The 22854-nt window shown below is 42.9% G+C and overlaps 1 protein-coding gene across 1 annotated transcript; it reads right to left on the bottom strand.

Moving 5' to 3' along the window:
- Window positions 1–4498: 4498 nt before the first annotated feature.
- Window positions 4499–22328, bottom strand: TMEM64 (transmembrane protein 64). The gene is made up of 3 exons (XM_045007157.1): window positions 21211–22328; window positions 14675–14830; window positions 4499–7441 (listed from the first exon to the last, which is right to left on the bottom strand). Exons 1-3 carry the CDS (start codon window positions 21946–21948, stop codon window positions 7247–7249), a joined length of 1089 nt encoding a protein of 362 aa, XP_044863092.1. The 5' UTR covers window positions 21949–22328; the 3' UTR covers window positions 4499–7246.
- Between the last annotated feature and the right edge of the window lie 526 nt (window positions 22329–22854).

Raw genomic sequence — 22854 nt, 5'->3', positions numbered from 1 at the left:
CACTGCTCAGGAGATCATCTAGTCCAACCTGCTGCTCAAAGCGGGACCAACCCCAACTAAATCATCCCAGCCAGGGCTTTGTCAAGCCTGACCTTAAAAACCTTTAAGGATGGAGATTCCACTACCTCCCCATGTAACCCATTACAGTACTTCACCACTCTCCTAGTGAAATAGTTTTTCCTAATATCCAAACTAGACCTCTCCCATTGCAACTCTAGACCACTGCTTCTTGTTTTGTCATCTGCCACCACTGAGAACAGTCGAGCTCCACCCTCTTTGGAACCCCCCTTTGGGTAGCTGAAGGCTGCTGTCAAATCCCCCCATCTCTCTTCTTTTCTGCAATCTAAATAAGGCTAGTTCCCTGAGCCTCTCCTCATAAATCATGTGCCTCAGTTCCCTTATCATTTTCATTGCCCTCTGCTGGACTCACTCCAATTTGTCCACATCCTTTCTGTAGTGGGGGGTCCAAACCTGGATGCAATACTCCAGATGTGGCCTCACAAGTGCCGAATAGAGGGGAATAATCACTTCCCTCGATCGGCTAGCAATGCTCCTACTAATGCAGCCCAACATGCCATTAGCCATCTCGGCAACAGGGGCATACTGTTGACTTTCATCCAGCTTCTCATGCACTGTAATCCCCAGGTGCATTTCTGCAGAACTGCCACTTAGTCAGTCAGTCCCCACAGCCTGTAGCAGTGTATGGGATTCTTCCATCCTAAGTGCAGGACTCTGCAGTTGTCCTTATTGAACCTCATCAGATTTCTTTTGGCCCAATCCTCCAGTTTGGACCCTATCCCTACCTTCCAGTGTATCTGCCTCTACCCCGTTTAGTGTCATCCGCAAACTTGCTGAGGGTGCAATCCAGCCCATCATTCAACTAATTAATGAAGATGTTGAACAAAACTGCTCCCTTGACAGACCCCTGTGGCACTCTGCTTGATACCGGCTGCAGCTAGACATCAAGCCATTGATCACTACCCATTGAGCCCGATGATCTAGCCAGCTTTCTATTCACCTTATAGCCCATTCATCCAATCCATACTTTTTTAACTTGCTGGCAAGAATACTGTGGGAGACCATATCAAAAGCTTTGTATCACATTCACCGCTTTCCCCATATCCACAGAGCCAGTTATCTCATCATAGAAGGCAATCAGGTTTGTCAAGCATGACTTGCTCTTGGTGAATCTATGTTGACTGTACCGGATCACATTCCTCTCCTCCAAGTGCTTTAAAATGGATTCCTTGAGGACCTGCTCCATGATTTTTCCAGGGACTGAGGTGAGGCTGACCAGTCTGTAGTTCCCCGGATTCTCCTTCTTCCCGTTTTTAAAGATGGGTACTATATTTTCCTTTTTTCCTATCCTCCAGGACCTCCCCCCATCACCATGAGTTTTCAAAGATGATGGCCAATGGCTCTGCAATCACATCAGCCAACTCCATCAGCACCCTCAGATGCAGTGCATCTGGCCCTATAGACTTATGCATGTCCAGCTTTTCTAAAGAGTCTTTAATCCGTTCTTTTGCCACTGAGGGCTGCTCACCTCCTCCCCATACTGTGCTCCTCAGTGCAGCAGTCTGGGAGCTGACCTTGTCTGTGAAGACCGAGGCCAAAAAAACATTGAGTACTTCAGCTTTTTCCACATCATCTGTCACTAGGTTGCCTCCCCCATTCAGTAAGGGTCTCTCACTTTCCCTGACCACCTTCTTGTTGCTAACATACCTGTAGAAACCCTTCTTGTTACCCTTCACATGCCTTCTAGCTGCAACTCCAATTGGGCTTTGGACTTCTTGATTACACCCCTGCATGCTCAAGAAATATTTTTATACTCCTCTCTAGTTATCTATCCAAGTTTCCACTTCTTGTAAGTTCCTTTTTGTGTTTAAGCTCACCAAAGATTTCTCTGTTAAGCCAAGTGGTCGCCTGCCATATTTGCTATTCTTTCCACACATTGGGATGGTTTGTTCCTGCACCCTCAATAAGGCTTCTTTAAAATACAGCCAGCTCTCCTGGACTCCATTCCCCCTCATATTAGCCTTCTGGGGGAGTCTGAGGGAGTCAAAGTCTGCTTTTCTGAAGTCCAGCATCCATATTCTGCTGCTCTCCTTTCTTCCTTTTGTCAGGATCCTGAACTCGACTATCTCATGGTCAATGCTGCCCAGGTTGCCACCCACTGCTACTTCCCCTACCAATTCTTCTCTGTTTGTGGGCAGCAGGTCAAGAGGAGCACAGGTCCTACTTGGTTCCTCCAGCACTTGCACCAGGAAGTTGTCCCCAACACTCACCAAAAACTGCTGTATTGCTCTCCCAGCAGATGTCAGGATGATTGAAGTCCCCCGTGAAAACCAGGGCATTTGATCTGGAAACTTGTTAGTTGTCCAAAGAAAGCCCCATCTACCTCATCCTCCTGTTCTGGTGGTCTATAGCAGAAGCCCACCAAGACATCTCCCTTGTTGCTCTTGCCTATGAACTTAATCCAAAGACAGGCTTTTCTCCAGATTCAAACTGGAGCTCTGAGCAATCACAATGATTTCTTATATACAGAGCAACTCCTCCACCATTTCTCCCCACACCTGAACAGTTTATACCCAATCCATGACAGTGCTCCAGTCATGTGAGTTACCCCACCAAGGCTCTGTTATTCCAATCACATCATATTTCCTTGACTATGCCAGGACTTCCAATTCTTTGTACTTGTTTCCCAGGCTTCTTGCATTCGTTTACAGGCATCTGAGATAATTAGCTGATTGCCCTGCTTTCTCAGTCTGACTGCCCTGCTTTCTCAGTCTGACTGGTGGCCAGCCCTGGAGCCAGGGATCCCAGAAGCCCAGGCTGCCAAGAATCCAGGCAAGCAAGCTAGTAGGAAACTAGACTTGTAGTTTTACTTGTAGTTTTGTCAACATTGTTTAATTTAATCTTCTGAAACAGCATCCACTCACTGTTTCTCCTCTCTGCCTCAGGAACTTGTTCATATTCTTATTTTTTCCTAGTATCTTTCAGACTGAGGCCTGATCTACACTACAAAGTTAGGTTAATATAAACCACCTGGGGTCGACCTAGTTGTGCATGTGTCTACACTTAAATTTGTCTTCCACCCATGTAAGCTCTTCATTACACCAACATAGTAGCACCAGCTCCTGAGCAACATAGAGCCGTGGTCAGTATGCTGAGGTTAACACAAGTTTAGACACTGTTACCTAGGTTTTCAGCAGCTGTCCCCCAATGCCCGACACTGACCACTCTCATCACAATTGTTAACTCTGCTCCAGCAGAAAGAGAGGACTTGGGATGTTATGGTCTCTGAGATCTTGCAAGCCAGTGCTGCATCAGACCATGAACAGAGGGCCTGGAGAATGAATATTGCATACTGTCTGGAGAGGGAAAAAGCAGACAGGAGAAAGGTGCAGCAGTAAAAGGAGAGGGAGAAGCACGAGGACATAATGAGGCTTCTCTGGCAGCAAATACAGATGCTGCAGCATTTTGTGACCCTACAGGTTCAACAATACCAGCCTCTCCTCCATTTGCAGTCCATGGAGACCTTCAGCATAGTGCTTCCCTAACTCCTCTCCCCCACACACACACACCTTTCCATGTTGCATCAGAGGTCATATCCCTACCACCACAATGGGGGACAATAAGGACAACCACAGCTTCACACTCTCACTGCTGGGAGGAATGAAGCCAAGTAGATTAATACAGGATAAAAAACATCCTAGAAGCTTGGATGGAGAACACACAGGCTAAATGGCATAACTCTGCACTGCTAGGCTCCCTGTGCAAATACCACGATAGGAACTTCATGGGATATCTCCAGTGGAATTGGAGAACAGCTACATTCCCTGGGCACCCTCAGGCTTCCCAGCACAGGAAATATTAATATCAACTTCCATTGTATGTTAGCATTCTCAGGCTCTATATCCAAATCACCCTGATGTTACATAGGTGGGACTGCCACCTGCATCTTGATTATATAATAGTAACTTGCCACAGAGCTACTTTAGTGAGTCCCTGCCCTCACCAAGAACAACAGTGGTATGGAGGAGAATATTCATTAACAAATAATCCACATCATGGGCCAAATCCCGGCTTGGCTTTGCTCAGGCAAGAGTTCCTGCTGACTATTTGAATGAGTTTGGGGAGCAGAAGATGATCAGCACCATTTCACAATCTTCAAAGGAAAGGCTGCACACAATGTGTAAGAGCATTCTTTGCCACCTCTGCATCACTTTAACTGGCTGAAGTAATTATGTGAAGACTGTAAAAGTATTACCATGGTGAAGCTCTTAAACGAAGAAGCCATTGCTAGTAAGCACTTAGTGTAAAGCTGACTTTTGTCCTTTTGCTACAGTTTCCCTTGCTATTCTTCTAGTGTCATTAAACTCAAAGACTTCCATTTCTATCTTTTCAGTTATCTGTAATTTATGTTTGTTTATTTCAAACAAATTAAACTGAACATTGTAACTCAAACAAGTTTGTGAAGGTGACATGCAAAAAAAAATTTAATTGGATTCATGCCCTTTTTTATCATCTATGAAGACAGCCTAAAAAGGATTCTTCAAGACAGTTTCCCAAGCCAGATTTTATTTCTGCTCTTTAAATCTATCTATATCTATCTCAAGACTCATGGTCTTCCCTAGATTAGCAGATTTCTCAGCTATGTATCTGTGAACTATCATGCTTTCAAAGCTGCATCTTCAGTTAATGTCCCTGACATTTGGTGATGTTAAACAGGTGTTAATTTAAAAAAAATTAAGTAGACTAGAAATCCCTTCCCATCAACTACTCAGTTTCTTTAATCTTATATAATAAATTCACTAGTTCTCCTGTCACTATAGACTTTTCCAGGCAAAAAAAGAGAGAACCAAACATTGGGAGGTGACTGCAAAGGAAAACAAACTACCCCTTCACAGCAACTTGGGAAAATTTAATGCATAAAACATATATTTGTTTAAAGAATTTATTGTATAAAATTATGATTGGCATGAAATAGAAATAGTTCTTTTTAATGCATATTTCCCATTAACCTGTACACAAGTATTACAAGCATCAAGCAAAATGCAATAATTCTAAAAACTAATTCCATACTACAAAAAGCATTCACATAGTGAAGCTACTCTGGTTACAAAATATTAAATAAAAGCACTTCAAAATATGTTATTAAATGATCAATGCTTGCTTAAATTAGTTAAACAAATAAGACACCTCTCATACACAAATACACCTTTGTTGGTTCAACCCACATGGAGTAAAGTTCAGATCCATTCATTTACTGGGATTATTCTTGAAAGAAAAAAAACTTTGTTGTTAAAGGGATCAATCATTATTTGATGATTTATAATTCCATCAAGAAGTAATCCAGTTCTCTCATGGTTTTCATACAGGAAAGGAATGCAGTTGTTGGGAGGCCAACATGTGCAAACACACACACACCTCAAGGCATGTACCGATAGTCTCTTTAAAAAGACATTTCGAACTTCACTGTTTCATTCAGCTAATTCAGCTCCTGACGTCACAAGACCTAAGAACAGGGGTCTACAAAGAATACTTGCACTACTGCAAAGTCTGTAGGTGTCAAATTTTTTTTTTAAATATGATACATCCTCACTATAAGACTGTTAAAAGGTTATCAAATCTCTGCTTCCCAGATACCTTTAAAGGCCCTTGTCCTCTACAGCAAGTGATTTATTTAATCACCGGTAAATCCTATGCTTGCACATCCTAAGAACAGCCTTACACAAAGGAGGCACTGTAATAAGCAATTACATTCTAACAAAATCTCAAAAGACCAGAAATGATTTTTACAGCTTAAAACAAAATAACTACAAAGGTCATTTCTCAAAAGAAAAGGTAATAAATCAAGCTATTTTTTGCCAGTTACTTTTCATCTGTTTGAGGCAGCTGAGTAGTGTTTATATGTATATCTACAGTATGTAACTCACACATAAATATATGTATAAACACAAAGGTACTGTATCTACACACACAAGCACTAACATACTGAAGAACAATCCACAGCTCACACAAAAGGAGCACTATCCCATAATTCTAGTATAATTTTGTCTTTTTCAAAATGGATTCTGAATTCCTGAGTCTCAAAGACACTGCTGTCCTTTTCTATTAATTTATCTGAAGGAAAGCCTCTAGTTTGCATTTCTACCTAAGGATACAATAGTTTAAATCGTTTTAGAATGTAATGAGAGGGGAAAGAGTGACTGGAATTAGTTTAATTTTTAAAGTGTTTTTAAAAGGAATAAAGGATCTTCACCACTATATAATAAAGGCCACCTTAGTCTAAGACCTCTTATGCTAGTACCCCAACATTTTTGTGGCAGGGAAAGATTTAGGTCCCTATTCTTACTGTACGCATCAGGTGCAATGAAAACAAAAATCCATCCTTTAAATAATTTTTTAAAAAACATTTATAAATAGAATTGCAATGGAACAGCCCTTTTGTTACAATCCATGTGGTAAAGTCACTGGAGCAGATAACTCGTGAGTTCTCCCTCAGATAGTGCTATATTCACCATAACCCATTATGTCCTCTATAGTTTCCCTTTTACTTTGCATATTACACAGTGTAACTTAAAATGTTATTTAAGAGCACTTCAGTCCCACAATGTAGGATTTAAGCTTGTGTGAATAAGTACAAGTGGCTCTGCAACATTTCAATGATTTACAAAAATACATTCAACCAAAAATTTATATAGGGTTCTCTTTTTTTAAAATAAAATATGGAGGGAAAGCCAAATGGTCCCAAATTAACAAAGTAATACACTATCATTTCTGGAAATATTTCCACAGCAAAGCACATTCAAGAGTATTGTACATTGAACTGCATACTTTTTACTCATTCATCTTTCAGTAATAAAGATCTACTGTATATAATTATTCAACCTTATAAATAATGCTAAGCAGAAAAATATTTACCTCTGGGCCATTTTTATCAGTTTCTTGGAGCAAACACAAAACAAAATCTAAAGTGCAGGCTACAGATCATGACAGGCATAATAAAGGACAAAAGGTGCAGTAATTTGCATCTACATTTCAAAGTTGGTTAACCATCTATTGTTCCTTGCTAAATATCACCCTTCTTGTGCAATTTAATAACTGGTGAGTTGGTCTGTGTCACAGTACAACCTGTAACTGTTTGGGTTTTTTGTTTTTTTACACTGGTTATAGTTGTCCATAGACTTTCTAGGCAATAGCTTACAATTACAAAACCTTACATTTTTAATACTTTAAATCACACAATATTGATCCCACCCCCAGAAAATGCTATTGTCCTCTTGTTGCAGAATGTTGTTGAAGAAGTGATGCTTGGTTGGCTGCCTGGAGCAAAGGAAGTTTTCATTTCCATTTCACATGCTACGATAGCTGCATTCAATTCCACTTGAGCTCGGTGAACAACATAAAACATGAGACCGATGCTTATAACAATCTATGAATAAAACAAACACACTGCAATTGAAAAAAAATATATATAGCAAAAAACAGGAATACAAAGCAAATACTTTAGGTGAAGCTTTAAGATAAGGAGTTCTCAGTACACAGCTTTGAAGATCACTTGTTAATGTTTGGAGGTAAATGCATTCAGAGGAAGATAAGCCTAACCAATAGGATAATCCATTCTAAAACACTGCCATTGATATGCGAGAAGCCAGAGATTAGATGGGACTTCAGAATTGGCAGGTGCTGTAAGTCTAGGTGCTTTCTTCCATATGCTGTTATAACTGACACATTTGTAAAGGTGGTTTTGCTATTCATCTCCTGGTAAAGAAATTCCTCCTCCTACCCCCAAGAACAAGTACACGTGCGGGTGCGAACCACAGCACTTCCCTAGTAGATATCAAGTAAAATTAATTCAAATAATCAGTTACATTCTGATGAAGATGTGCAATTTGCAGAACAGTAGAGATAATACTCTACTGATGTCGGGGGCAAAAGAAAAGTTATTTTCTCTCTTGGCTCTCCATTACTGAACACATTCAGAAGCAACAGAGCATTGCCTAGGCTCCTGCAGTCCCTGTATAGTACAGCACGATGGAATAGACTAGGATGGCATTCAGGACACCTATTTAACCTTGCCCATTAAGGAATTTTACAACTGCAGATGTGGGGTGGATCTTTGCAGTACCAAAGAAAAAGTGAATCCGAAGTGTTTAATTGTGAGAATAAATATCCCAAGTAGTGTATCATTTACAGCAACAATTTATAGGAAAACTCCAAACCCATTACTGCAGCCCAACAGTCTGAATGCTCACACTGGGGGTCGGGGAGGGAAATCAAATGCACAACTACAAAATGCAGAATAACTGGCTCGGTGGTAATACTGCTAAAAGGATCTGGGGTTACAGTGGATTACAAATTGGATATAAGTCAACAATGAGAGGCAACTGTGAAAAGGGAAAAATACAATTCTAGGGTCTATTAATAAGAGTGTTGTATATAAGACATGGAGGTAGTTGTCCAGCTCTACTCGGCACTGGTAAAGCCTCAGCTGGAGTACTGTGTGCAGTTCTGGGCACCACGCTTTAGGAAAGATGTGGGCAAACTGGAGAGTGTCTAGAGGAGAGCAACACAAATGTTTAGAAGGTTTAGAAAACCTGATCAATAACGAAAGGTTAAAGAATACTGAGCAAATACTGAAAAAATATGACCAAAGAGGGACCTCATAACAGTCTTCAAATATGTTAAGGGCTGTTATAAAAGAAGACTGATCAATTGTTCTCGATGTCCCCTGAAGGCAGAAAAAGAAGCAATAGGGTTAACCTGCAGAAAGGGAGATTTAGGGTTAGATATTGGGAAAAGCTTTCTAACTGTAACAGTAGTTAAGCTCTGGAATAAACTTCCAAGGAAGGTTGTGGAATCTCCATCACTGCAGGTTTTTAAAAACAGTTTGGATGGTCTGGGTTTACTTGGTACTGCCTCAGCCCACGGGACTAGACTTGACTTCTCAAGGTTCCTTACAACCCTACATATCTAGGATTCTATAATTTGTGAGCTTCACTGAGGGGGAGGGATAGCTCAGTGGTTTGAGCATTGGCCTGCTAAACCCAGGGTTGCGAGTTCAATCCTTGAGGGGGCCATTTGGGGATTGGTCCTGCTTTGAGCAGGGGGTTGGACTAGATCTCGAGGTCCCTTCCAACCCTAATAATCTATGCTTCTATGAAATGTTGATAGGATGGAGGTCTCTTGTGTATAGATGGAGATTAGGTTGCGTTACAAAATTAAGGTTGACTTTAGGAATTAATCTTCAAATTCCCTGCTTTTACAACATGGAGGAGGACATTATATTCTCAATCTTAATTGAATGTGTGTCTAGGATTCCCCCCACCCACCCCCCAGTTGAGGCCTTTTTAATGCTCTTGTAATTAAAAAAACACAGCTGAATGGGTTTTGCTTCTTAAGACCTATATATCTCCAGTGATGCCTCAAAGTTAACTCCACCAGCACAGTGTGTTGTTTCAGTGAAGCCTCAGCTATGGTTGTCAGGGGAATGACTCAAAAACAAAACTGCTTTCCAGCTGTTCAAAACACAGGTTTTCCCTAACAGGAACCACTTGAAGAGGTTACCCCACTTTAGGTAAGTCTAGCAGAACTAAACAATCCCAAATAAACATACTTTAGCTCAGGTAGAACTCGCTCTGACCCTCCAAAAAACGTAACTCCACAGCATCTAAAATTCCCAAATGTAAGGAATTTGAATTTGCATTAAGGACCATCACATATAAAATACTTTATCAAGCAATCTGAAGCAGCAGTGGACCAAAAAAAAAAAAACACAAACAAACAAAAACCTAAAAACCACTTCAGTGCAAGATACGAAAAAACAACCTGTTTCAAACATCCCAACATAAATTAACTTCAAATGTTCCATAGAGACAAAATTATTCTCTGAGCAGAGGCTACACTTGAATGTTTTCAGTCAGAAGACAGTTTTAGTAAGAAACTTACAAAGCGGGGCTAAGGAATTCAAAACAGGGCTTAGAATACAAGTTGTTTTGCAACCTGAAAAAAGGATTCTGGAAGGATGAAAGTAATTTCAAAATATTGCTTCCTACATTAAACACACCACATACTCACAGACAAACAGGCACACCACAACACAAAACTTATTAAATCTTAACTGAATATTCTCACTATTCTTGTTGCTCACGTTTCCATTTAACCTCATTTAAGGAAACAGTCAATTTCACCTTTAGGTTCCACAGCAGCACAATTTGGAATGTTTTGTTGTGAACACTTCAGGGAAATGTTAATTGGCTTGAAAACTGTTTCAGCTGAGATTTAAACAAAAACCTCCACAGAAACATGGCTACTCTTCACCTCTATTTTAAAAGTTTATATGAAGATATAAAACCTAAATTTGGAGTCACGTTTGACTTAACATTGTCCCTATATGTAAGTGGTTCTCAAAGTCGGTCCGCCACTTGTTCAGGGAAAACCCCTGGCAGGCCGGGCTGGTTTGTTGACCTACCACATCCGCAGGTTTGGCCGATCACGGCTTCCACTGGCAGCGGTTCGCCGTCCCAGGCCAATGGGGGCTGCAGGATGCGGCATGGGCCGAGGGATGTGCCATTGGCCCAGGACAGCAAACCACGGACACGACAGGTAAACAAACCGGCCCTGCCCACCAGGGGCTTTCCCTAAACAAGTGGCGGAGCAGCTTTGAGAACCACTGCTCTATGTGGTCACCATAGGTAGCTGCTTCCTCTGGGCCCTGAGAGTACTCAAACCCCCGCTCTGCTCCAGGCCCCACCCCCTTCCTACCCCCGCTCCGCCTCTTCCTGAAAGGTTCCATCCCCTCTGCCCAAGTGCAACCCACCCTGCTCCTCCCGCTCCCCCCCCAGTGCCTCCTGCACCCACAGAGTCGGCACCTATTGGCACTATTTGACATAGGAAGCACTCACCACTTAAATAGAGTTGCCTCCAGGGTGAAGTGTGGCAAATCATTCTGCCCCAAGGATAAACAATTGTTCTTAGAAAAGCAAAATTAATAAGAACTTTCCAAGTGGAATTACAGAAGGAATTTCAAGTAGGCAGAAGTAACTACTAACACTGAAACTGGGCAAGGGCAGCAAGATTAATACCATTCAAAAAGTGCCGCAGAATCTTTAACAACAAATGATCAAATTCTCATTTAAGCCTCATCTGAAAGACAGCACTTCCAGCAGTACAATATCCCATACATAGCACAAAGCTGAGGATGGTTCACTTCTAGCTCAGAAACCTGCCAACTATTACCACTACAAAAATGAATCAAGGGATGGGGCGGGGGGGGAAATGCCTTACAGTGACAGATTTACAGAGCTCAATCTGTTTAGTTTATCAAAAAGAAGACAGAGTGTAATCAAGTCACCTCTCAAAGTACCAACACAAGGAAAAGATACCAAGTTCTACAGGGCTCTTCAATCTAGTGGAGAGAGACAAAACAAGAACCAATAACTGGAAGCTGAAGCCAGACAAATTAGAAATAAGGCACACATTTAAACAGTTACGGTAATTAACTATTGGAATAAACTACCAAGACAAGTGGTGGGTTCTCCATCTAGACTGGATGCCTTTCTGGAAAACATCTTTTAGCCAAACACAAGTCATTGGGCTCAACACGAGAGGTAACCAGGTGAAATTATCTGGCCGGTGTTATACAAGACATAAGGCTAGATGATCTAGTGGCCCTTTCTGGCCTTAAAAACCATGAACCTAGTCAATAATCAATGGTAATTGTTGCAGCACCTGATTTTCTTTTGCTGAGGACAGATACTGACCAGGGCCAGACCTATTAACTCCATAACGACTGATAAAATAGTCAAAGGTGATATAACTTCACACACTTCCTGTTTGAGTGGCATGCTCCAGAGGTCCCAAACATTCAAAAGAGCATTTTGCATTGGTATCCTGCAAATTACAAATCAAAGCTCTATCCTTACAACTTGCTGCCTGCAGGCAGAGACCCTCTGAAGTCAATGGGGCTCAATGTGGGTGAAGGGATCTTTTTGCATACAAGTTAGTTACATGATCAGTGCCGAAGATACTTAACATTTATTACTAATCTTACACATTGAAATATATGATTTTGACTCTCCCCACACCCCAAACCAGATTAACTTCTGCTGCTGTTTGATAAAGCTCGGTTAAATAGTACAATTTGACAAATTTAGCCTTTGCTTAAACTATGCATGAAGCGTTTAACAAATTTGGGAAAATTTTATTCAGGATTATTCACCAAACAGTTTCTAAAAATATTTGATCTGTCAACTGAACATTCATACCAAAATGTTCACAGGCAATGTTCAAAACCTTTCGTTTTGACAAACATTACTGCCAGTAAGCTTGTCCTTTAGAATATTCTCTGAAAGCAACCACAAAAGTAGCTAAAGCAAATCACATTTCGTATTTCAGAAATGTTCAGAGTAGTTGTTTTTTTAAAGCTATTTACTGAGCTCTAAGTTACTCACTAGGGCCCAAATGTCCAGCCCTGGTAGCCAGGCAAAGTGCTGGGAAAAAGCATGAGAAGTGGGTGGTGGTGAATTAAAGGACTCCTCCAGTAATCCTTCCCCCACCTCGAGTCACCTCCTCTTCTGATCCCTTCCTATATTAAGACTCCCCAACGTGCACCTGAACCATGCCAGTTCCACTACATAGGCAGCCTCTGTACCCATGAATGGTGTGGCTGGATTTAGCCCTTAGCAATTTTTAAAACAAACAACCACAGAACTAGCCCAGTAACAGAGCTTCATAAGTAAAATGAAAGATGTTCAAATAACCTTTGTTTTCTCTCATTACCTTTCCAGTTTATTTAACCCATGCTGTTACACAAATGTCAATATTCTCAAGCAAGCTTCATCAGCAAACAAGTAGCACATAGAAATTTATTTAAATGGGGCCTGGTGGTCATTTTGTATCTCATTCTTTTTATAAAGAGATTTTAATATTATAAAAAGTGAACAAGACAACTACAGTATGATCTGAAAATTTGGAAGCAAATGGTTGTAATTGCCATTCAAATCCAAACCAATATCAAATTAACTGACAGTGTCAGGCAACACTTTAATGCCTCTTCTGCTACTAGTATAGCAATGCCAGTTCACCATGCTCTCCACTCAAGGGATCTAACAACGTTGCTCGCTGCCTAGGATTTAATGACATGTTAACTGTACATCAACTTTTGGGTAAACAGAGGTCTATAAAATCATGACTCATGTGGAGAATGTGAACAGGGAAGTGTTATTTACCACTTCACGTAACACAAGAACCAGGGGTCACCCAATGAAATTAATAGGCAGCAGGTTTAAAAACAGAGGAAGTAAAACTTCACACAATCCACCATCAAGCCATGGAACTCATTGGCATGGGATGTTGTGAAGGCCAAAAGAGTAAGTGGGTTCAACAAAAATTAGGTAAATTCCTGCATGATAGCCACTGATGGAAATTAGGTTGGAAATTAGGAAAAAACTTTTTCCACTCAGAGTGGTGAAGCACTGGAACGGGTTACCTAGGAAGGTGGTGGAATCTCCTTCCTTAGAGGTTTTTACGGTCAGGCTTGACAAAGCCCTGGCTGGGATGATTTAGTTGGGAATTGGTCCTGCTTTGAGCAGGGGGTTGGACTAGATGACCTCCTGAGGTCCCTTCCAACCCTGATATTCTTGGCTAATAGTTCCATAGAATCATAGATGATCAGGGACACATCATCATTCTCCAGGTGTCCCCAAATCTCTGACTGCCAGAAGCTTTGAATGAACAATAGGTAATGGATCATTCAATAATTGCCCTGTTTTCTTCATTCTCTCTGAAGTATCTGGTACTGATCCCTGTCAGAAGACAGGATACTGGGCGCTAGGTGGACCACTAGTCTGACCCAGTATGACCATTGTTATAAAAGTTCTTAATTCATACTTCTCATTAAGTCAGAATTACTTTCTAAATGGGGATGTTTGAAGAGGTGGTCACTACAACCACTTATTTCTATAGCAACTTTCATCTAAAAGCTGTACAAGCTGGGATCATCCTATAGTCTTCTAATACTGAAGCTCAGCCAATGCTGGAATGGAACAGGGCAGATATTTTGGGCTTAAGAGAGGCTCCAAAGTGGAGTGAATCGCTATTGCCCTAATGGCTCACTACGGCAACAGAGACTAGCTGAGCTCATTAGCACTCCAAACTCAGCCTCTCTCATCTCCCTATATTCTCCTTATATTGGAGGCGGGAGAAGCTGGTGGAGGAGGAGGAACCAGTTATGCTGATTCTGTGTCAGATGCACACACACTGGGAGAAATCCCCACCTGGGAGATCCACTGGCTTTTAGACTCTTTGTACCACCAGAGGCACAAAAGGTACAGATCACAGGAAAGGCTCTTGTCCATTATCACCAACAGCATAGTAGTACCTAAGATCATGTTAGGACACTGGTTCAGTAACAACTCAAAGAAGATTACCCAACCCACTGAGTCACCAGTATTCCTGCTGGATTTTCCTAGAATGTCTCCCATTAGTTGGAGGATGAACAAGATCACAACCCTAAAGTAGTATGGCCACATGCCAAATAAATAAATAAATACAAAATTTCCAAATGTAACTGCTTTGTCTCCAGAGTCACCCAAACTACAATGAATATACTGTCTTTAAGATTGACCATGAAAATAATATTAAATCATTTTTAAAAACCACTCACCTGTAAAGTAAATATAAAATAGCCACTAACACTTTGTTCTGCAATGACATCTTCCATAGTTCGCAAGGTGGTACCTAAGTAGGAGTTTAGGAGCTGAGTAGGAAGCAGTCCAACTGAGGAAGCCATTAGATAGTTGGGTAACGACAGATCTGTAATCTAAATGAAATCAACTGTGAAAAGCGATGTACAATTTCGATATAATTTTCCCATAACCAGTCTTGACTGCCTCCCCCACAACTGTCTAAGCAAAAGTTTAGAATTCATTATATTACAATATTCTGAAAATGACTGAGTGCAAAAGTTCAGTAAAGGATCAATTCAACAAGGCAACACTGTTAAACTTTCCCTTTTAAAATTCTGTTCGATTATATTTCATCTTTTGCTGGGCTGCATCTTTAACTGGACATCCTAAGGATGCAATTACACTATCCCTTTGCTTAGTTAAAATGCATGAAGTGTAGCTACAGTATTTCTGTAAGGAAAAAAAATATGAATCATTTAAAACATTCACGGAAGATTTTTTATATTACATTTTAATTGGCCAAGGCACAGAATTAGAGCTAGTCAGATATTTTTGAAAGTGGTGATGAAAAACAGGAAAAAGAAGAAAGTGTGAATGTTCTTTTGAGTCCCCCTCTCCTGCCCCAATGACCCCCGAGTTTCTTTTTCCATTTTGAGTAGCTCTTAGCTATTATGCAGACAATTTGTACTGGGGCAAGGTACACAGTACCAGCTAAATAAAGTCAAATGGGATCAGGAGAGGTTGAGAAATACAGAGGAATATAAAAGATGAGAGTCCAGAAGGGCATAGGATGTATTTATGCAGGCAATGAAAGCAAAAGGCAAGAGAGTGAGTTCAAAATAAAGTGAATACAATTTTATGGATGCTAAGGGACAAACTAATCTACAGATACCTGGATTATTTTCCTTGGTGATTATGAAAGGTGTAGGTCTGACAGCTTTGGACACTGAAGTTTTCATTCTCTCCTGACTCCAACAAAACAGGCTAAGCATTGGCAACAGCACATTCCTAGCCAATGTGATTCCATCCTGACTTGAAGGGACCACTTTTAGGGCTGAGAGAATAATTCAACTGCCAAACTCTTTCAGCCATGACCTCTCTGTGGAAGCTGTCAACAATGATGCCAATTGGCATCAATTCTGATGTGACAATCTAAAAACAAAAATAAGACCACCAACTCATTTCAAATAAAATCCCTGAAAAAGGTAACCAGAGGTTGTGTGGTGGGAAAAAAAAGTTTCCTTCCACTGATTTTTATGAACTGATGTTTTGAGTACATACTCTGAAAAATCTCTCTGATAGTCTTTGGCCTCTCATTGTGGTGGTTTAAACTGTTTAGCTATAAGTAAGTGGTGTACACATCATAACATTAACAAAACAGTCCACAAGACCAACTTGGATCTTCAGTTTGTAGAATGGAGGTAAGTAGTAAGATACACAAGTAAAGTAAAAATAGGTCCTGAATATACTGATCAGTCACAATAAATGATATGGTATTGAGACATTAATAAAAATCAGTCTGTTAATGATAACACTGACAAATACTAGTCTTGCCAAAAAGTCATTGTCAAACATATCTATTGACTTTGGAATGGCTCTAGCAATGTGTGCTTAAAGACTGGATTGCTGTGATTATTTGATTCATAGACCTGATGGAAGTTTGAAGCAAGCTGTCACTTGTTCCTAAAGAATTTCTGCAGACTATCCAACAGACCACATTACATGAAAGAAAACAACTTCTAAAGTTCTAATTAAGCAGAGTCAGTACCACTGAGCTTCTACAAAGGAAATAACTGACAATAGCACAAATCTGTAAAAAGTCAAAGACAAGGACAAAGACATCAGAGTTCGGTTATTTTAAGGGCTGTGCGATGAAATAAGTGACTATTCTGTGCATGCACCATTAAGGGCAGTGTAATTATTTTAAAACAGAATAATTTAATATCATAGAAACATTATTTTGAAAAGTTAAGTCACATTGCCAAAATCCCAAAAAGAGTTCTTAGCATGAAATATTAGTGAAAGGTTTTTTGGGGAAGGGAGAGGGAAGATGGAAAATAAAAGATTAGGGTTTGGTTTTGTTATTCCACTGGAAGAAGATAAGTTATTTGGAAAGAGTGGAAAATTAAGACATTTCCAAAATACACGTTGCAAATTTTGCTTGCTAGATTTGAACATATGCCAGCAACATGACTAATATATTTTCTCGCTATGGGTGTATTGACAGATATACGAATGACTACTCTAGACCTAATTATTTGACAGATGTTCTCAGAAGAGTACTACTTTAAAAAAAACAAAACACAACACCTGTAGGAATCTGGGCCATGGAACTATGCAGAGCCCTTTATTATCAAGAGGATGCAGTCAGTGCTATTACTGTCTTTAAAATACTAAAGCAGATACAAGATTTGCTAAGTAGGGCCTTGTCATTAAATCTAATGGAATTGGGAAACAAATCACAAAGAATCCTTAGGGACTTCTTCCCTTTGTGAATATATAGTATAGCATTTTACTTGCAGATATCTAAATTTGCAGATATCTAAATTTGCGTTTCTAATTTTGTCCCGCAACAAGTAAGGACATAGAAAAGACCATTTCCAACTGAAGGAGAAACAGACAGTAAGTTTAAAACTGGTCTGGGGTTCTTGTACATCCCATCAACCCTAAGACCAAGAGGCTCGTGCCAGAGAAAACAATGCAGCACATGTGCCTTTTGCTCACAATTTGCAGGATTTGGGTCTATGCTGATACTGAATAAGGGGATTCTGCTGATTTCCTTTAAAAGGGATAGGAAGTAGAGGCTGATAATACTTCTCTCTGATAAAACGTTTGTACCCAAAACCTTTTCCATGGGGGATGAGAAATCCCCAAAGACTTTACAGCAGACCTGGTTTCAATTCAGTTTGTCTAGACCCTCGTCTCTTCCTCCACCACCAAAAGGGAGATCTTATACTTGGATTTTTTTTTTCCTGGGCAAGGCACTTCTAAGTAATCACACAGTTTACAGCTCTAGATGACATATCAGAAGTAGAAGATGCTCTCGAGGTATGTTTTGCAACAAACTGACCTTTAGCAATAAGGGCTTTGGTCAGCTGGTCTTCCACCAGTCACTGGACAAACAATGCTATTTTCTCCCACAGGTAATATTGGTATCAAGCAGTAATGTCCAGATAAGTTGCCACGTTCATGCTGAACGTGGCAGGTGAGAACATCTTTCTACCCAGCAAATCTAACTTCTTACCCTCTATCAGAAAGGGTAGAATGGACTTGATCCCCTTTAGCTCTTTGAATGGCAGTTGCCACCAATGAATTTGCAGCTGGGTGAGTCCAGAAGAACAAGAAGCCCTCAGGAGGCAGCTGGTATAACTCTTCTTTTTTAGAAGCTGCCTGTCCAGGTGCTGAGTTTAACTAGATAAATTTTAGCATCTGTAATAAGCCATCTAAGACAGACAAGGCAATCTTCCTCCAAGAGGGTGAGCCCAGAATATTGAAAAACAGCTGTGTAATTTACTCTAAGGTTACTGACAGGTTGTTCAAGGCAGTAGCTATCCTTTCCATAAGTTGTGAAATTGGAGCATACCTTCTAGAGGGGAGGAAGATGATGCACCCACATTGTCATCTGGTGAATTTTAACCATCCAGAGAGGTATCTACATTCAGAGGTTCAATGGGCCCCTTTAGTTCTTCTTCAGACTGTGTGTATGGGACAAGCAAAGGAGACTGTTTCCTTGGTACCAGTGAGAGTGACAAGCCCAGTGAAGAATATTTCCCTTGAATACTTTTTGGAGAAGGCTCCCTTTCTTGCTGCCTTTCTTCAACTTTTTAATTGCTAAGTAATATATAGGGGAAAGCCAATATGGCCACACTTCCTTTAGTATGCCTCCCAGTATCCAGTGAGAAAATTCCTATCAAACCCTTGGTGAGGGAGGATGAGCTTGTGGTTTGAAAGGGTGGAACAGTCAATCTCCATAATGCTCTCCCGGTTATCTGATCCTTTCCCTTGGAGGGGAAGAGCAAGGAAAGGTTCCAGGCTGGTGATGGTCCAATTTCAGATCAGAATGCAATCCAAAAGAGGTTTCCAATGGTGACAAAAAACAACTTGGTTAAGTGAAAAGCCAAAAGTTGTAAAATATTTCTGTGGGAAGCCAGGAGGAGAGTCATGCATCTCCAGCAAGATTTGCATATTTAGGGAAAAATATTAAAGAGTATTCTAATGAGAAAACTGTATCACTAAAGCTTAAAAATGTGCTTGAAAACTATTCTAACAATATAGTACTTGACATCTTACAAGAAAGAGTCTCAATTTTTTCAGTCAGTTTCTACAGAAATCACAGCCTGGACTCTATACATAGAATTTATTTTGTATTTTTGTATACTGTTAACCTGTGTGAATACTATAGCTGCATGGGAGCCTCACAATAGTTAAGGTTGCATCATGACATCTGTTTAAAGGTCCACTGAAGTTCCCTAAAATTGGCATTCTTAGATTCATTTAAAATGTAGTGTGCATCAAGAGAGTAATGTTAGTGATTCAAATTTGAAATCATTTGAGTTAGAGGTTGTGGAGATATAAGTCCAGGGGGGGAAAAGTCATTTTTCAAAAAGTTGCCAGGTGTTTTTTTGGTTTGGGGGTTTTTTTGCTCAGAGCTACAGATCAAACTATTGATGTGATGCAAGGCAAAACAGTCTCAATCTGTTGAATATTAACGAAGGTAGTGCATGGCATACATTATATCTTTGGGGGACTTGGACCGAACAGTATTTAAGAAAAATTTTATACTGCACATTTGCTAGTACAGAAAAATGACTAGAGGGTTTAAATTCAACTCTTGTAAGCGCTTTAAAATCTAAACAGTTACTCAGATTGCTTTGAAATATGGTGTGCCTCATGAGGGTGTGTGGTGATGTTAATGATACAAATTTGGGGTCATTTGACAGAGGGGTCCCCAAGTTACAGCCACCACCACCCCCACCAAAAAAAAAACAACCTAGTTTCCTTCCGCTCACTGCCTTATACTGTGGCTGGAGATTGCCACCTGGACTCTCACATTGTAGCAATTTTGTTTTGGGGTGGAATGTAAATCAAAGTATTTAATTTAATTCTATTCCCACCATTTTTTAGGCTTTTATATGCACACCTCAGCTCTGCCAGTGTACCCCAACCCACCGTACCTGTCAGCTCTGACTACACACAACATGCTGAATACATAAAACTAAACAAACCCAATAATTATTACCATCTTTCAGTTATGATAATTTAGGTTAAAAAATTTCAGAAAGAAATGAATTGTTTTTAAAGCAGTGTCCATTTAGTTATCAAGGGAATCTGCATCCTTCCTACCAAACTTGCATTTTAATCAGACTTTCTCCAGATCTAGCCAATCTCATTTAAAATGAGACTCATTCATTCTGAATCACCTTTAAAAGGCAGTTCTTTTAAAACTCTTTCTGTGAGATTTTGCTTTATACTATGTTCCTTTTGCATAATATACAAGACTGAGAATCTTCTATCACAACCAACCTAAAATGATTCCAGCAAAATCTCATCTACTGATGTCTTGAGAATCTTTCTTCCTCAAGCAATCCTAGAGGTGGCCTGTAAAAGCAGAGGGTGGGGGAGAACAGAATGCCATATCTATCGCTGGAAGAGAGACACCCTAATTGGGAGATTAATTTTAAAAAGACTACTCAATGTAATGGTCATATTCCAGTCCAAACACTTATGATTACTATAACCAAAACAACTGAGAAAAACTGTGGTTTCAGTTCACTTACTATGTGCAAATCACCAAACTTTTCACTGTTTTACAGCACCACCTATGAGGCCCAGAGCTGGCACCAGAGCTGTGCTGTCCTATCGACAGGAGTGGCTTTAGCAATTTCGCCACCCCAAGCACGGCGGCACGCCACGGGGGGCGCTCTGGCGGTCACCGGTCCCACGGCTCCGGCGGACCTCCGGCAGACGTGCCTGCGGAGGGTCCACCGGTCCCACCTGCCGCCCTCCCGGCGACAAGTGGAGCGCCCCCCGCGGCATGCCACCCCAAGCACGCACTTGGCGTGCTGTGGCCTGGAGCTGCCCCTGCCTATCAAAGCCAGTGGGCACTAACACAGGCCCAAGGGTCAGTCCAGGCAGACGAATTAGGCCCTGATCTTGCAATTGCAACCCTGAAGGCAGACCTTTGCCAGCGGTATGGATACATTTGCCTAAGGCAGTTTCTGTTTGTGAAGGTCTTTCACACAGCAACAGAGGAAAGAGACTTCCAATCTAAAAAACTGTGATTATGAAACTACAAAACCAAGGAACTCAGACTATGAAGAAGTTGTGTGTTTTGCAATGTTCAGTGGTGTGAAAATCAGGGAAATTGTCAGTTTCTAGAGCCCTGATATCGAATATTCATGGGGCAAAATCATGGCCCCACTGAAGTCAGTGGGAGACTTATATTGATTTCAGTCAAGCCACGCCCCCAGTCCCTACCGCCACAGGCAGGGCCCTGCTTGTGGCAGCCACTCACCGAGAACACCGCGTTTTGGAGCCCGAAGGGGATGGGGGTGAGCCTGGCCAGGGCCACCACTTTGAGGCCGCTTCCTCCCTCTACTACGCGGATAACGGCGCTGAGCTTCTCGCTGCCCTGGATCCTCGCTAGCACCCAGCGGGCCAGCAGCTTCTTGCAGACCACGTGGGCGATGAAAGTGCCGATGAGGACCCCGAGCACCATCAGCCCCATGCCCAGCACGAAGCCGTACAGGTAGCCGGCGGCCACGTTCAGCACGATGTAGCCCCAGCCGCAGGGGAAGGAGACCACGATGAAGCCCACGGTGAAGAGCAGCACCCCGGCCACGCTGTCCAGGCTCTCGGCCCAGAGCAGCAGGTCCCGCACGTACTGGCGCACTAGGGCCAGCGAGGCGAAGCACAGCGCGGCCAGGACGCACACGCCCAGGCAGCTCCTGCACCAGCAGGTGCCCAGCAGGCAGCACGAGCAGCGCCACGTCCTGGCCTCGGGCAGCCCGGGCCCCGCGCCCCCCGCCTCGGGCAGCTGGCACAGCAGCAGCTCCGAGTGCTGCAGCCCGTTCGGCGCCGGGTACGGCCCGCGCAGGAGCCCAGCCGGGTCTCCCAGGGCGCCGCCGGCCGGCTCCCCCGCTCCGCCAGCCCGGGCCAGCCAGCGGCTGAGGTCCTGCCGGGCTCCCTGGGCAGCCGCGAACTTGGCGGCCCGGCAGAGGAGCTGGAGCACGGCGCCCGCGGAGCTCCACATGCCGCTGGGCCCGGCCGGCTCTAGCCCGGCAGCGCGCTCCGCCGGGCGGGGATCGAGCCGCCGCGCTGGGCCAGTCCCCGCTCCCCGAAGCCACTGGGCAGGGGCGGCCGCTCGCTCATCGCCCCGCCATGGCCCGAGCTGCTGACGGCGGCGGGAGAGAGGCGGGCGCGCTTCGCTGCCGCCCAGCGGAGGCCGGGCGGGTCCCGGGTCCGGAGCGCGCGGGCGGCGGGTCGGGTTTAGGCGGCGGCTCCGGGCTGGCGGCCCTGGCAGATGGGGAGTCCCGGGGGGCGGCCCTGGCGGCAGCGGGGCTCCATCTCCCGGCGCGCTCGGCTCCGGCGGACGCTTAGCGCGGGCGGTGCAGATGTGGCAAATCCGGCGGCAGCGGCAGCGGCGCCGAGCAGGGGGCGGCGCCCAGTTGCGAGGGGGGAGGAGGCGGCGGCGGCTCGGGGCGGTGCCTCCGCCTCCCCAGCGCGGGGGCGGGGGTAGGCTCCCGGCACACCGGCCTGGCAGCCCCTTGGGGGCTGGCTGGAAGCGCGGCTCACCCCGAGATCCCGGGAACAACCCCCCAACCAGTCCCAATTTTTGGGTCTTTTTCTTTTATAGGCTCCTATTATCGCCCCCCCCCCCGTCCTGATTTTCATACTTGCTGTCTGCTCACTCTACCCCCAATGGTCGTTCCCAACTGCCATGGACCCTTCCCATCACGAGACAAATGTTAGACTGGGTCATGGTGGCTGACTGAGGAAAACCAACAGCCCCCCCCCCTTTCCCTGTCTCCTGCCATGGTTCTGCCTAACTGCAGGGGTTGGAGAGTTACAGACCCCACAATCGGGCCCAGAAGTAGGGTTGCCAGCCCACTACAATTGTTCTGTCCCCGCATCTCCAGGAATGAAAGATCAATCTTTA

The sequence above is a fragment of the Mauremys mutica genome, chromosome 2 (genome assembly GCF_020497125.1).
Source record: "Mauremys mutica isolate MM-2020 ecotype Southern chromosome 2, ASM2049712v1, whole genome shotgun sequence".
Taxonomy (NCBI): Eukaryota; Metazoa; Chordata; order Testudines; family Geoemydidae; genus Mauremys; species Mauremys mutica.
The sequence above is the reverse complement of the archived record's forward strand: the minus strand, read 5'-3'. Positions and strand labels throughout refer to the sequence as shown.

Bases quoted from the DNA above. Each gene is read 5' to 3' on its own strand.
- TMEM64 (XM_045007157.1), bottom strand. From the start codon at position 21,948: ATGTGGAGCTCCGCGGGCGCCGTGCTCCAGCTCCTCTGCCGGGCCGCC. The intron at 14,831-21,210 runs GTGAGTGGCTGC...GATTTCATTTAG, and splicing joins TCCAAAACGCGGTGTTCTCG to ATTACAGATCTGTCGTTACC. The intron at 7,442-14,674 runs GTGAGTGGTTTT...TTTTATTCATAG, and splicing joins ATTTTATATTTACTTTACAG to ATTGTTATAAGCATCGGTCT.